We start from the raw sequence: 15,439 nt of genomic DNA on the forward strand, positions 1-15,439 counted from the left end.
GCGATGCAGTGATGAAGGAAATTTGCTGCATGAATGCATATGCAGACGTAGCAAACACATACTGTTGCACCCTCCCCTTCTTCTGTCGTACTAAACAGAGCAGAGAAAGTGACTAATTGAATATAAGAGCACTGGTATATTAAATGAGAAACAGATTAAATAAGATGAGTGCAGAATGTGTTTCCAATTCTGGGATAATATCTTAGTCACCTATATAATTTTAACATAAAACCATCAGGAAAACTAGATCCATCCATTTGCAAAGCCAAGGAGAAATAAAAAAAAAGAGAGAGGGAGCGAGATGGGAACATGGTCTGACAAAGAACATAGCTATTCAACTTATTTCCTGAGTGTGTTTATAGATGCAAAGCCGAAGGTAAATGAATTAGGATCCAGAAAATCATGCTGGAATTAATTCAATACTTAATACATCTTAGCTTTAATAAACAAATAATATTTACATACTATGATAAAAAGCATGAACAAGTCATTTATTTTCACGCCATTATTATCAATCCTAAGGTATTTGTTTCAAACTAGGAGCAGCTATTCCCTGGCTGTGGACTGTGTTAGCCCTGTCGGGGGTGTCGGTCCCTCAGGTAGCTGCAGCCATCTGCCTCTGTATTCAGAACAGCTTGAGGCTCAACGCCATCTCACCCCTGTGGATGACCCTCCTTCAGCCGTACCATGAAGGAGGTTATTTAATACTGTACACTCAGAATGGATACAAATCATATCTGCCTGTCAGCTGGTTTTCAGCTTGGATTTGGAGAAAAAAAAACATCCTCGTGGCCCAGAGGTTGAACTGTAACGCAGTTTACATAAGAGCAAGAGCAAAAAAATGGTTTGGTCATGCTAAAACAGGCTGGCCTTATTGATAATAGCAGGCTGGCCTTATTGATAATAGCTGATTAAAGTTACAGTATACTGGTTCAGAAGAAAGTGACATGACAAAAGCAATATTACATTTCTTTTTTTTTTAAAGGCCTACAAACATAAGCACACCTTCATACATACACATACTTGGGCCATAACAGGGTCATGTAAATGCATCACACACACACACACACACACACACACACACACACACACACACACACACACACACACACACACACACACACACACACACACACACACACACACACACACACACACACACACTTCAGGACACTGCTCTGCTTAGCTGTCTGTATGCATTATTTAGATTCGAACAGATTTGCCAGAATTGCTGCAGTTTCTATTTTTATGCGCTTTGCCAGTGTGGGCACAATGAAGGAAGGGTGGGACAAACAGGGGGGGAGCTAAATCAAGAAAACGCAAGACTACATTGTGAGGAAATTATCAAAGAAAAACTTAGAATGTACAGAAAAACAGGACAGGACATGGTTTTCTGGAGGAATAGTTGGAGAAAGGGATGGTTTTGCGCATTTCCCCTCCCCCCTTGTCTGGTCTATTCATATAACAAAGACAGTCTGCAGAAGACTGATAAAGACCCTGGGATTATTAATTAGCCAGCTTATTAATAAAGGAATCGCTTTACCCTTACAGATATCTATGCAATACACTGAATGTCTCATCCACTGCACAAATCCTCTGCAGCTAACATTTTTATGTGGTCAAACTGTGTTTAAAATATCCACCGCCACCTACTGGCAGACTTCATACACTAAGGCAGGGGTGTCAAACATATGGCCCGTGGGCCAGAACAAGACCGCCAAAGGGTCCAATCAGGACAACTGGATGACTTTGCAAAGTGTGAAAATTGCAGAGAAGTAATTAATGCCAATTCCAAATTTACCACTTTAATCTTAGAAATTCAGATTGTTTTTCTCTGAATATTACCCCTCTCTCCCGGGTCCGTAACATTATTATTTTTTTCATACAATGGCCTTAGAACGCTGTCATAGCAGAAGTAACTTGCATTTGCCAACATTAAACTGTTAAGAAACTCTATGGCAAATAAAGTTTCTGATCTTTCTGGTGTAGTTTACTGGTCTGGCCCACTTGAGATCAAATTAGGGGTATGTGGCACGTGAACTAAAATGAGTTTGACACCCCTGCACTAATGCATCTACAATTTCAGATTTCTGTGCGAGACAATCAGCCAGTGAGGGACTATACCTGGGCACACTAGTCAGGTAGGTCAGCACGTTGTGAAACTCTCCGTCCGTGATCTCTCCAAGTGCAGGGAATTCTGGGAACACAATGATGGGGCTGCCATTATCTCCTCTACCTCCTAAAAAATAGAAAAACAGAGGAACAGTCATTTCTTTTCTTTTTTTATTTGCACAATAAAATCAAGGCAACAGAAACACAACAAGAAAAAAGAAAGATTGTGCAGGTGAGATAACGAAAACCCATAGAAGCTTATAGAAGGAATTAGCAATTACAAAAGTCCTGAAATTTACAAATTAAACACAAGTAAGCATGGAATTAAAAAAACAAGGATAAGGTTGGCTACATGAAACAACAAAGGCATAAAATAAATTAAAGAATATAGATATTATGAGGATGTGTGTGTATGTGGGAGTGGTTATGAGAGACAGGAAGGCCAAACAAAATCAGATATGAACAGTTCAGATCAGTACAGACATGTACATTTGGTTCATCAGACAGGTCCTAAGCACCCCCTTTTTTTTATATAATTTTTGACAGAAGTTGACTGAAATGCAGTGTGGATATAACTATTCCATAGTAATAGAGAACTGAGAGAGACCAGTACGGAACATTGGAAGGTGTAAATATTTGCCGTCTTGTATTATAACCATGTACATCAGCATTAAATCCTACACAAGACATCGGTAGGGAAGCTGGCTGGTGCAACAATTTGAAAATAAAAAAAGATTGATAGGATTGACATAAATATATATATAAGAATTACATAACAATGTTTCTGTATATCTCCTTGGGGATGTTGCATATCAGTACAGAACTCATGTACAGTGGTGCTCATAAGTTCATGAACCCATGCTAAAGTTGACTAAAAAGAGGAATAAAAGAAATAGGAAAAATCCAACCTTTAAGGACACCAATTTTCTTTGTGAATGAATAATGTATCGTAAATAAATAAATGTTCTTCCTTCAAATACAGGAGGCATAAGTATACACACCCCTATTTTAAATTCCCATAGAGGCAGGCAGCTTTTTATTTTTAAAGGCCAGTTATTTCATGGATCCAGGATACTATGCATCCTGATAAAGTTCCCTTGGCCTTTGGAATTAAAATAGCCCCCCCACATCATCACTGTTATGTGCTCCCCACCCTGCTCTCTTTTCCTTTCTCTTCATCTCAGGTGTTCCTGACCTCTGATTGAGGGTGGCCCCGCCCCTGGATCTAAGAGGCTGTGAGACAGGAATGCCTGTGGCAGTGACTGAAGCAGCTTGGATCGCTGTTGTTTCTTTTGTTACCTACTTTTGTCTTTCTTTTGTGTTTTATTGCTTTGAGGATGGAGTTCTGGTAGTCTAGTTTTCGCGACTTTGTTTCTGTTAGTTAGTTACTACTTTTTTAGCTTCTTCCCTTCTTTTGTTCCTTTTGGCCAGACCTCCAGACTCCCATAGTTTTGGTTTAATTAACTGTAGTTAAGTTGTAAATAAACTTTGATTTACTTTAATTATTCCTCGGGTTTGGTGTTGTTCAATATGTTGACGGTCACATTTAGCCTAAGTTGTGTTTGTTTGCTGTGGCCGTAACAATCACATACCCTTCACCATACCTAGAGATTGGCATGGGGTACTTACCATAAAATCATCTCTCAATGCAAATCAAACCAGGTATTAGGTTAACTGAAATAAAACCATGCCAATCTCTAGGTATGGTGAAGGATATGTGATGATGTGGGGCTATTTTAATTCCAAAGGCCAAGGGAACTTTATCAGGATGCATAGTATCCTGGATCCATGAAATAACTGCCATTTAAAAATTAAAATCTGCCTGCCTCTATGGGAATTTAACATAGTGGTGTACTTACTTATGCCCCCTGTATTTTAAGGAAGAACATTTATTTATTTACGATACATTATTCATTCACAAGTTAAAGGTCGGATTTTTCTTAATTTCTTTTAATGAAGGCATTAAGATCAATTTCCAAAAGATGATTTTTAGTCAACTTTAGCATGGGTTCATAAACTTATGAGCACGAAAGGAGAGTATAATATACAGTATGTGGCAAAGACAACACAATTTAAACTGATCATAGCTTTCATGCTGTCAGCCTCTGTGTTGGGGGCTCTGTCAATCAATCTGACAAAGAAAATGTATTTTGGTTTATTACAGTTAGATAAAAAGGAAGAGAACACTGAGAAGAGGAAACTGTGGCCACACGGGGGCACTGATGTTAAAGCTGTATTGCTGAAGACTGGAGGCTGTACAGAAAAAACTACAATATCCATCATAACGAATTATTTAGTTTCATACACTCCATTTAAAAGTAATAAAAAAAAACGTATTGTAAATATATGAAAATGAAAAGGTACCTCCCAAAAGTCAACAGTTGATTTAATAATAAATGTTAAAAATAAACTAACTAATGATCACATTATCTTATCCCTTATCCCCTTACGCCCCATCTTACCACACATCTTTACCTTAAGGTTTTAAGCATCTCTCTTTAATTCATGAATAAATAAGCAACAATTAAAGGTAACATTTGGAAAAAAACAACGTCCCTTGTAATTAATTACATCTGTGAGTGAGTTTTGATTGACAGGAGCCTAACAACTGTCATTAAATTCATAGGGCATGGGAGTATGTGACCTTTTCCTAACAGGGCTCCGCCCACCTCAAACCAGTGAGGAGAGCACAGAGAAAAATACACAAATACAGAAAAAACTCTCATGTGAAATTAACCAAAACCGTTCTGATGCTGGCAGAAAGATGTGTGTTCATGTCGGACCTAATCACTCATATTAAGAAGCTAATTGAGAAAATGTGTTTTGAGGGCCTTTAAGAAAAGGAATTTTAGACTCAATAGAAAAATGAAATAAATAACGATTAGAGAAAAAGAGGTGAAACATGTTTTGTACACAACGATTGCTGACACAAACACGTTCAATCTCACTTCTTACACACACAGCTGCTCTGTCAGCGCATGTGACTGGAATATCAAATCTGTCTGCCTTTTCTTCTCTCATCGCTATAGCAACAGCAAGTGCATGGTCATGGTTTCAACGTCTGCTTAGATATTTGTCTGCAAAATGGTTCCCGATGCTGCTGCAGCCACAAGGTCACCCCCGACACACACACAAAGCATTTACAGGTCTGTAGGAAAGGATATAACAGCTGTCACAAATACCTGGCGATCTCAGTGAAAGATGGCTCAAATGTTGTGAAAAGACACAAAACATGAATTTGATCTTAAACTGCACATGTAGAGGCAGTAAGCTTAGGTAACAGTGGCAAGAAGACAGTGGGTATCTGGACCGAAACCTGACAAACAGCGAAGAGGAAAAGGAGGGAGGTGACATTTGAATAGCAAATGATAACTGTCAGGAGAAAACTGTCCACATTGACTATGCAAATATCAAGTGGGGTAGTTAAAATATAAATGATTCCCAAGGTGGCAGAGATGAGACGGATGATTAGTGGTGTCCTAATTAAGTAATAAACTAACAGACAGCTGATGAGATGAGAAACACAAATCCCCATGCATCCACACTGACAGATAGACGGAGGCAGACATGGAAGTGTCACCTGAAAGGAAGGCAAACTGCTTCTTGAGGTCAGGGGTGATGTCAGCAGCACGGAGCGGACTGCTGTCCAGCTGCATGATCTCATCTGGTGAAAACAGAGAAATGCAAATATTAGTGACGTCAAAGCTGAAGATGTACAGTATGGAGGGAGCCTGAAGTTGATTTCTCAGGTCTGTTTAATTCATCTGGCACTTGACCAACTGATATAAGCAATATAAATAGCTGCTTTTCATACATCCTAGAGGCAGAATTAAACACACATTTTCCAAGAAATATAAACTATGCCAGTAACATTTCCAGCACATTAAGGGTAATGGTAATTACTGGAGACTTGCTGTTGTTGATCCCACAGATCTGTTCTGTTGTAGATAACCTCCCCGCCCCCCCCCCACACACACACACACACACACACACAGACTCCCTTCATAAGGATTAAAATAATCAGATTTAAGGTTCATTACCCCATTAGGAGATGAAGATTCTGGTTATACCAGGGATACGCCCTGTATACCTTTGTATATCATCCAAATAGCATTACATGTTGGACATTGTTACAGTAAATGTGAAAACAGGAAAATTCAGTATATGTCCATTGTTGTCTGAGTGGTAAGACGACGTACAAATAGAGACATTTACTCCGACAAAATTAATGTGGAAAAGAAGTAGGTTACACTAAAAACAGCCGTCTCTGCCAGCTGCTGTGTTTTATAAATACACATTAAACATAAACGTCTCCCTACAATATGCAGCTTTTGGATTGATTTATATTCGAGGAATTTTTTATTATTGCTTGTTGAACAAAAACTGGCCACAGCTCAACTTGGAAATGAGAGCTGTGCAGCAAGGGGCAAAACAGATCAATACATGAAAATTGGCACAAGTACAGTTATTTGCTAGAGGATTATAATGCTTGTGCTTTGCAATGTGTGTCTCTGTCTATCTGTGGCAGTAGGTGAATTATCCTTAAAAACATAAATTAATATTCACATCACTCACATTTATTTCACTGGATTCATGCAGCCATCTGTGATCAGTTCTTTTAAACAAATACGTCATACAGAGAGGCCTAAGAGAAATAAATCCAGCACATTGTGGGCAGATACTGCCGTGAGAAGCTGCTGTAAGGTAATTTTCAATATCAACCCTTAGGGCATTTTAATGTGCAAACATTTGTGTTAAGATAGCTTCCATCAGCGCAACTGAATATCACAACCTGAAAAAAAATGCTCAGTACTGGCCAGATCTGCCAACCGGATGTTAAACAAATCTATGTGCATATGTTACACCTAGTTCCAGCCAAATGGGGCTCTGTAGGCGTCTATGTCATTAAAGCTAAAAGACCACATACAGAGTCATGAAATACATGAAGCACTGGCTTCTTCAGCTCTTTATTACTTTTCCATTTTCTGTATAAAAGTACTTCTAGCCCAAGATGCCCAGAGCTAGAGAGCATTAGTTCTCCTGCATGCATCTTTTTCCATTCACAAAACAGAATTTTGATACTGTAGGCTACTTTAGTTAAAAACAAGCTGGAGGTATGAAAATACAGGTGGAAAATGATATGGAAAACAACAAAGCAGGGGCATCTAGGGAACAGCAAAGCAGGGAGATTACAGGAAGGGAGTGTCTCACAGTGACAGACACTATCCTGTAAGCATGGTTGCTAACATACAACAGTAAGTTAAAGTAACAGTAAAGAGCAATATTGACTTTTCATTTTAGTCTGACTTTGTTTGCTCTGTTATCCTGAGGCAAAATCACCAAGTACTTCTCACACTGGAAAATGTGTAGAGTAGTTTTATACAGGTTAGTTTTGTATTTGTAAAGTTCATGACCATTATGGATAAAACATATTTAAATTAAGTATATATATTAAGTATATATATATATATATATATATATATATATATATATATATATATATATATATATATATATAATGTTTGTATGTAACAAATTTGCCCATTGCATTTACATTTTTATATAACCTTAAGAAATAGTCCCCTTACAAAGACATTTCTGTCCCTATACTACTTTTGCTCCTGGCAACAGGACTTTGGGAGATATAGGTGTACAGATATAGTGTAGAAATAACAAGTAGAGTCTCTCTTGTCTTTTGTTTTGTCCCTAAAATCACAATCATACAAAAAAAACACAGTCTTGAAGATATCAAGAACTATACTGACAGGACATGAATGAATACCCCATTTGTCCCGACAACTTTCCCTGTATGGCATACATACATACCTGCCCTTTGACATCAGGCTCAGAGCCAGCCCAAAATGAACGTCCACCTAGTCAGTCCACCTCAGAGCATCACAAAATATCCGTCATCGTTATGGGTGTCGTTCCCCTCTTTATCCTGTATGTTTCCTGACTGTCTCTTTACAGGCACAGCCCTTTTACTTTGAGCCCTCCTCTGACTCCAGTTTAAACAAACCAAGAAGTCTTGCTGCTAACTCTTTGTATGGCAATGGGACCTATCAGAGGATTTGGCATTAGGGTCAGTACACTGACATTCATTGCGCGCGCACACACACACACACACACACACACACACACACACACACACACACACACACACACACACACACACACACACACACACACACACACACACACACACACACACACACACACACACACACACACACACACAGTTTAAGGACAGAATTCAAATCATTCATTCACACAGTATGTCTTGACGTAAAGTACCATACTTGACATGTTGGATCATGGCTTTGCAAAGACTACTGTAGAGTGTACACTTGTCCAAAGCAATTAATTGCTAAAAGCTTTAGTGTGTGACTTTTGGATATTTTGTTACATTTTTGAGTTGCTACAAATCTAATTAAGACTATCAGCTCCACACAACTCTTTCTGTATTTCTCAGTATGGCAATGTTCAGAAGGTTGTGTCGTCCGGTGACTTTCCTGCGCAGAAGCTCGAGTAAAGATAATTACCTCTTCTGAAGAAAACATTTAAATAAAATTGAAGAGTCCCATCATGTTATTTAATTCACCATGTCCTCCTTGGCTACTAGCAACTGTGTGAAGGGGGCGTGGGGGCAGTGCGCGGTAAGGCTTATATCATGTGGACGCGCCCACAGTGTTGTTGTCATTACTTAGAATTCCTCATGGGGGGCGACAGAAACTATGCACTATAGCTTTAATGTCATCAAAAATAGGAAGTGGAAATTGTGAGTAGTTACTAAAGAACAAATGATGAACTAATTAGGATTGACCTGTAAACTGATTATTTAGCTGCTGAATACAGAGTACAGGACTACATTTATATAGTAGATAATGAGTTACTAGAGAACAGAGAAACTATATGGGAGATACATGTAGTTTATGTTATGTTTATTATTAAGTTATACGTTCATGACATCACTAAAAGATCAGACAGTCCCTGAGAGAAAGGAGCTCAGTGACATCAGTTTATGTCGTCACATATGCTTCTCTACAGCTTGTGTTCGCTGAAGCAGGTGGTTTTAAATCCTGCGTGACAGCAGGAGACCTCTGATGTTGACGCACAGATTAACCTATTCTACCACGTACAGGAATACAAAGACACACACAGGCACATACACACATGTGTAGCCTTGTAAATTGTACATATCATACACACACAAAACTGGCATTAACACCTTGTTAAACCATCGTGACCTATTCATTTTCACTCAGGTATCAATCTGTTCCCTTCTCTCCTCCATTGGCTTCTGTTTATGATATGACAAGCATATTGTGCAGCATCATGGACTGTGCCAGTTTCTGTTATAATTTTATTGTCTTTAGTAAAATATTCTGACTTTAGAACCAAACCTAACTGAATAATTCCACTTTTCTTTTAATTTAACCTAAAGGAAGGGTGTGTGCACCAAAATGGCTCTAGTTAGGCAAGAAAAAAATGAGACAGACAGACTTGACAAATGACCATATCTGATGTTTGCAACTTGGTAAAGCAGTGTTGCCATGTTAATAATGGCCACTCACTGCCTGCGGACACAAAGCTGCAACTGTCTAGCCATCTGCAGAGCGCACACTTTTTGACCGAGCCTTATTTACTTAGCCAGCCACACCTTGCCCCCAGCAACTCCCACACATATCAAAACCAAACCCCTCACCCAGGTCAGCAATAGCACTTTGTTTCCAGAAATAGGGTATTCTGTTACTGAAAATCCCCTCCTGAAAGACGGCAGATTTGAGTTTCAGTCACTTTTCACAGCCTTTCCTGTTACTCCTTCTGTCTTCCTACTACTTTCATTTCTTCCACTCACTGTTCACACAGTATTATACAATCGTTAACAGATACTACTGTATTTCTCACAAAAGAGACACTGAAACCAAAGTGTCTTTTGCTATCAGCAAGTATCAATGATGTCTAATAAAAAACAGGAAAGTATATATATATATATATATATATATATATATATATATATATATATATATATATATATATATATAAAATTAATGTACTACTGTCCACGAGCTGGTCTGAAGAAACTCAGTCTGTGTATATTGACACACACGGGCCACATCCTTCCAACAAGAAAGCAAGAATTATGAAGCTCATTGAAATAAAGGGCTCTAACTACTTGTTGGTGTTTGTTTGACTCATATTTGTCTGCATTGTATTACATGGTAGATGATTAGAAGATACCAAAGTATTTGCTGTTTTAATCTTGAAATAAAAATGAATAATGAAAATCTTACCACTCCTGCTATACAAACTATGATAACTGAATTAAACGTTTTCAGTAAATCTGTTAATGACAAAATATACACACTGAACAACAACACACACACACACCCACACACACACACACACACACACACACACACACACACACACACACACACACACACACACACACACACACACACACACACACACACACACACACCCTGCTGGTTTAGGCGCTAATGTTCTTTAGAGGCTTAACGATGGGGATTACTGTCCACACACGTTCACGTTTGTGGGCGACGAGTCAAACGTTAGTGGGTCACATCACACACCTGGACTGCCTGCCTCTACTGACACAGAGTAAAAAGGATGAGAGCAGAAGCCAAAAACTGGTTCATCAGGCCAGGAAGAGTGGAAACATGAAATGATTCTGAAAATATTTTTTACTCTGGGAATTGGACAGGTCGTAGTTGGGAGGGAACCGAATGGAAACCCACAAACAGAGAGATGGGGGAGGGCATGTGGGAATAAGGGGCTTACAGTCATGGACATGAAGGGGGGAGTGACAGATGAGTCCATATAATATTAGGGGTGAGAGGGTTCAGATGAGGGTTAAAAAAAGGAAATGTTTAAGGCGCTGGTTAACGATTGTGCTGCTACACTGGGTCTTTAATCACACAATAAAAATATAAGGATATGGTTTGTGATCAGAAAAAAAAGAAAGTTGGAAAACAGCAATCATCCTGTATACAAACATTTTAAATGCATGGCCTAAAAACCTGAATAACCCTAAAAGATATATCTAATAGACAAAACATAGTTGTGGTCCCTTCTGTTCTGCCTCAGCTCATCAAACCTGTTCAAGAACATAAAATAACACTAAATCTAGCGAAGTAATGCATCACTCTTGATCATTCTCAAAATATCATATATGCCAGTTATAATTCTAGGTGAGAGCAAAGGTAGAGGGCAGGTAAACCCAAACAGAAGAGGGCAGGTAGAAGAAGTTGTGTTCACATAACAGAACCAAAGTGTGCTTATGATGGGAAACAGGGATAAACTGCTCACAGAAACAAAGACTGTAAATACAGTTTGGTTTACAGTAATACAGTAGTTTAGACTGTGACAAGGGAAGAATAATATTTTTATATATAGAGAAAAAAGATGAGGGAAAATGATAGCATGTGACACCTACCACACAGCCAGTGGCAGCAGCAAGATAATCTGTAGTATCTTTCCACCTCCTCCAGAGAGATCCGTACATGAGCCCAACGCTCATCTACTGGCAACAAACACACATCCAATGCTCGCTCTTCCTCTTTGACCTCTTCACTTTGATTATCCATCTCTACTCCACTCTCCACTTTAATGTCTTCATTCTCCATCGACCCTGAATCAGCCTCCATCTCACCATCCTCTTGAGTTTGAATCCATCCATCTCCTCCTGGATTTCCCTCTGTTTGCTCATTGCTAGTAAACAAATAATCTGTGTGTCCTGTAAGCACAAAACAGTCCAACTCCCCTCTATCTGGGTTTTCATCTGAGCCTACGCTCACCTGTCCAGCTAAACTCAGCTCTGAATCCACTTCTAGGCAAAACCCAGAGTCCAACTCCACCTCATCATCCTCCTCCATCAAGAAGCCTGAATGTGCCATCTCCTCTCCCCCCATCCTGCTGTCCCAGTCCACGTCTTGTTCACTCCTCTTCCTAAACACTTGTTCCATGCAGCTATGCAAAAAGGTATCACCATAACAATTTCCCTCTCATTGTGACTCCACCTTTAACCAGACTCCACATTCATCCCCTTGCTCTCTGTCAGGCTGCAGGTGCTCTAAAGCCTGCAGGATGTCACTCAGTAACTGTGAGGACTTCCTACTGCAACCTCGGGTTACCTTGCCTGTAGACAAAAGCAACAGTGTAGCACTCTACTACCCCCCTTTAAAAAGACAATTACCTGACCCCTCCCAGTTGAATAGCAATGCCTCTAACCTGCTAATACATTACTTAGTCTGACCTCTAAAAAGGGATACAGTTTTGAGTCAGAAACAGGGAAAAGTCATGCATGCTAAGTTATTTCATGCCATGTTGTGTCACATTGGTTAGTTAAAAACTGCAGCTCACAGTCCTTTGCCCAGCGTTGATTTACCTAGGCCAACAAAGCTCCTCATCTGCCTTATCTCAGAAGATGTGGACGTAAAGTACAAAGCCTTCATTCTGAACAGCCCATTCAAACACTGTCTGCATCCCCATTTAACCATTCACAGACTGTATCCATTCAAAGCCCCTATTCTTGTTTACAAAAGACCCCTTTCTTACAGATTTACTGAAAGACTTAATTCTAATGAGACCTCTCAAAGAAAGACACTGTTTCTTAACAGAATGTGGCAATTTAGATTTCATTTCAAGGAATTGTATAAAAGATATATTTCAGTCAAAATTAGCTAATAGACACAAGTATGTCTTCTAATTCAAGTTCAGTGTGCTAAAATGTTTGGGCAAGATATGTTTATTGTGTTAAGTGTATGTTAGTGTCGCATTGCCAGACGTTCCTCCACAGCGCTGTGGCGGAAGGTCTGGCTAGTCCACACAGCATTCTGGGATGGAAGAAAAACGTGATGTGGTTTATTGGCATTTCTTTAAACCAATCACAATTGCCTCTGCATAAAAATCTTGGGAAGGTACTTGTTTTGGTGAAACGTGTACATTCAAAAGTTGTTTTAGTCGTTTAACAGAAAACTCTTATTCGACAGATAATCTTGCTAGCTGTCTGGATTTACCCTGCAGCGAGCGGAGTTCAGAATTCCAACACAAAGAAAGCAGAAGGTGTGGGAGATCCAGCCTAAAAAGAGGGACATCCGACGGAATTTTCGGCGGCACCTGAACAATCCCGGAAGTGGAATGTTGTCGATATAGACTAAGTGTGTGTACATTTATGCTTGCATGTGTGTGTGTTTTGTTTGTTGGTGGGGCATTATTTTTAACATGTTTGCTCTATGACTAAGGGCATTCACGAGGTGTCATAAACCGTGTCATAAACCTTGAGAGATAAACAAAAGAGCCATTAGGTTAAAGAACTGCACAGCTAAAAGTGAACAAGAGGGTCAAACAAAGGGACAGATCGCTGATCAAATTGCAGTCTGACTCTAGTTTAGAGACACTGATTCATTGTGTTGTCACATAAAGCCAATGAGTGAGTACCAAGACTGAAAGCAACTAGTGTTAGGAGCTAGGAGTTATTTTTGATCAGGATATATCCTTTAATGCCAATCTAAAACAAACCTCAAGAACAGCCTTTTTTTCATCTTCATAACATTGCCAAAATTAGGAATATCCTGTCTCAAAACGACACTGAAAAACTAGTCCATGCATTTGTTACGTCCAGGCTGCACTATTGTAATTCCCTACGGTCAGGTTGCTCAAATAAGTCCCTTAAGACTCTCCAGCTGATCCAGAATGCTGCAGCGCGTGTTCTCACAAGAACTAAGAAAAGAGATCATATTTCTCCTGTATTAGCTTCTCTGCATTGGCTTCCTGTTGAATCCAGGATTGAGTTTAAAATCCTTCTCTTGACCTACAAAGCTCTAAATGGTCTAGCACCATAATATCTAGAAGAGCTCCTAATACCCTATTGTCCCACTAGAGCACTGTGCTCCCAGAATGCAGTTACTGGTGGTACCTAGAGTCTCTAAAAGTAGAATGGGAGCCAGAGCCTTCAGTTATCAGGCTCCTCTCCTATGGAACCAGCTCCCGATCTGGGTTCGGGGGGCAGAAACTGTAATCGCTTTCAAGAATGAACTTAAAACTCTTCTATTTGATAAAACTTATAGTTAGGGAGTGAGGAGTTGCAGTGTTCACCTAACTGGCCCACCTGCTTCTCTTCATAATTGTTGGATTAATAATACATAACAAAGTAAAGGGAGGCAGGCCAGCCAAGCCCAATCCGGCAGGGAGAGAGTTCTAAGCCCGAAAAAGCTACCTCTCCTTATGACCTGTCTCTCTTAGTTACGCTGTTATAGTTACGCTGTTATAGTTCTAGACTGCCGGGGGACTTCCTTCCTTTGACACACTGAGCTGCTCTCTCCTCTCCCTTTCTATTACTATTACTATTACTATTTGTGTGTATCCCGTCCCAGAAATGCTTGTTACTAATCCTAGCTTCTGGGGAGTTTACTCCCCGGAGTCCTTATTTTTTTTCCCCCAGCGTATTTCCTTGGAGAACGTTGGCACCAAGATCCTGGTTGCAGCTGTCGCCGTGGTCCTGCTGCACTCCCTGCTGAGCTCAGCGGTGCCCTGCAATGTCATGGTGCTTCCTGCTGAACCCTGCAGCTTCCCGCTACATCCAGTCACTGTTCCATTATTAATGTGACTATTATTGCCACTGTTCATCACACCCCCAACCGGCCCGTCAGACACCGCCTACCAAGAACCTGGGTCTGTCCGAGGTTTCTTCCCAAGAGGGAGTTTTTCCTCGCCACTGTCGCACTGCTTGCTCTTGAGGGAATTACTGTAATTGTTGGAATTGTTGGGGCTTTGTAAATTATAGAGTGTGGTATAGACCTACTCTATCTGTAAAGTGTCTCAAGATAACCTATGTTATGATTTGATACTATAAATAAAATTGAATTGAATTGAATTTCAAGTATACTTATCCTCTAACTCAAAATTTTCAGTTGGCACAAAATGCCAGAAGATGTTTAACATAAAAAACCCAAAGAGAATCACTCATTGCAAGACATAGCCCTTTTATTGTTTTCCTTGTTTTTTGTGCCCAGGTAAAAAGGAGAGATCCAGTATTTTACTCATCAAAGTCCGTTTACAAGTCTTGAGTCTCTTGAGTCAGCGCTGGTTGGGGCTGAAACTACAAATTTGAAAATGAAAACAATCTGGGGGTGTGGAGTTAGAAAAAATGAGCTTACCTCTGTAGGCCGCTCCTCCTCTCTGCTTGAGCTCTGGGCTACACTTACCGCTACTAGCATAACACACTCAACTCTGACCAAACTGTCAGTGGTCCAGTTGTATTGTGGTTAATGTAGGCGCCAGGTTTTGACAAGGAAGATGAATG

General features: G+C 39.8%; 1 protein-coding gene across 5 annotated transcripts in view; it reads right to left on the minus strand.

Moving 5' to 3' along the window:
- Positions 1 to 15,439, minus strand: part of mcf2lb (mcf.2 cell line derived transforming sequence-like b) — a 52,675-nt gene that overhangs the window by 20,723 nt on the left and 16,513 nt on the right. For all 5 annotated transcript variants that reach the window (XM_028591798.1, XM_028591797.1, XM_028591796.1 and 2 more), the window contains exons 3-4: positions 5,693 to 5,776; positions 2,125 to 2,239 (exon numbers count right to left, since the gene is read on the minus strand). In XM_028591798.1, the coding sequence (XP_028447599.1) occupies positions 2,125 to 2,239; positions 5,693 to 5,776 (199 nt within the window). The remainder of the gene's footprint in view (positions 1 to 2,124; positions 2,240 to 5,692; positions 5,777 to 15,439) is intronic.

The sequence above is a fragment of the Perca flavescens genome, chromosome 11, assembly GCF_004354835.1.
Source record: "Perca flavescens isolate YP-PL-M2 chromosome 11, PFLA_1.0, whole genome shotgun sequence".
Classification (NCBI taxonomy): domain Eukaryota; kingdom Metazoa; phylum Chordata; class Actinopteri; order Perciformes; family Percidae; genus Perca; species Perca flavescens.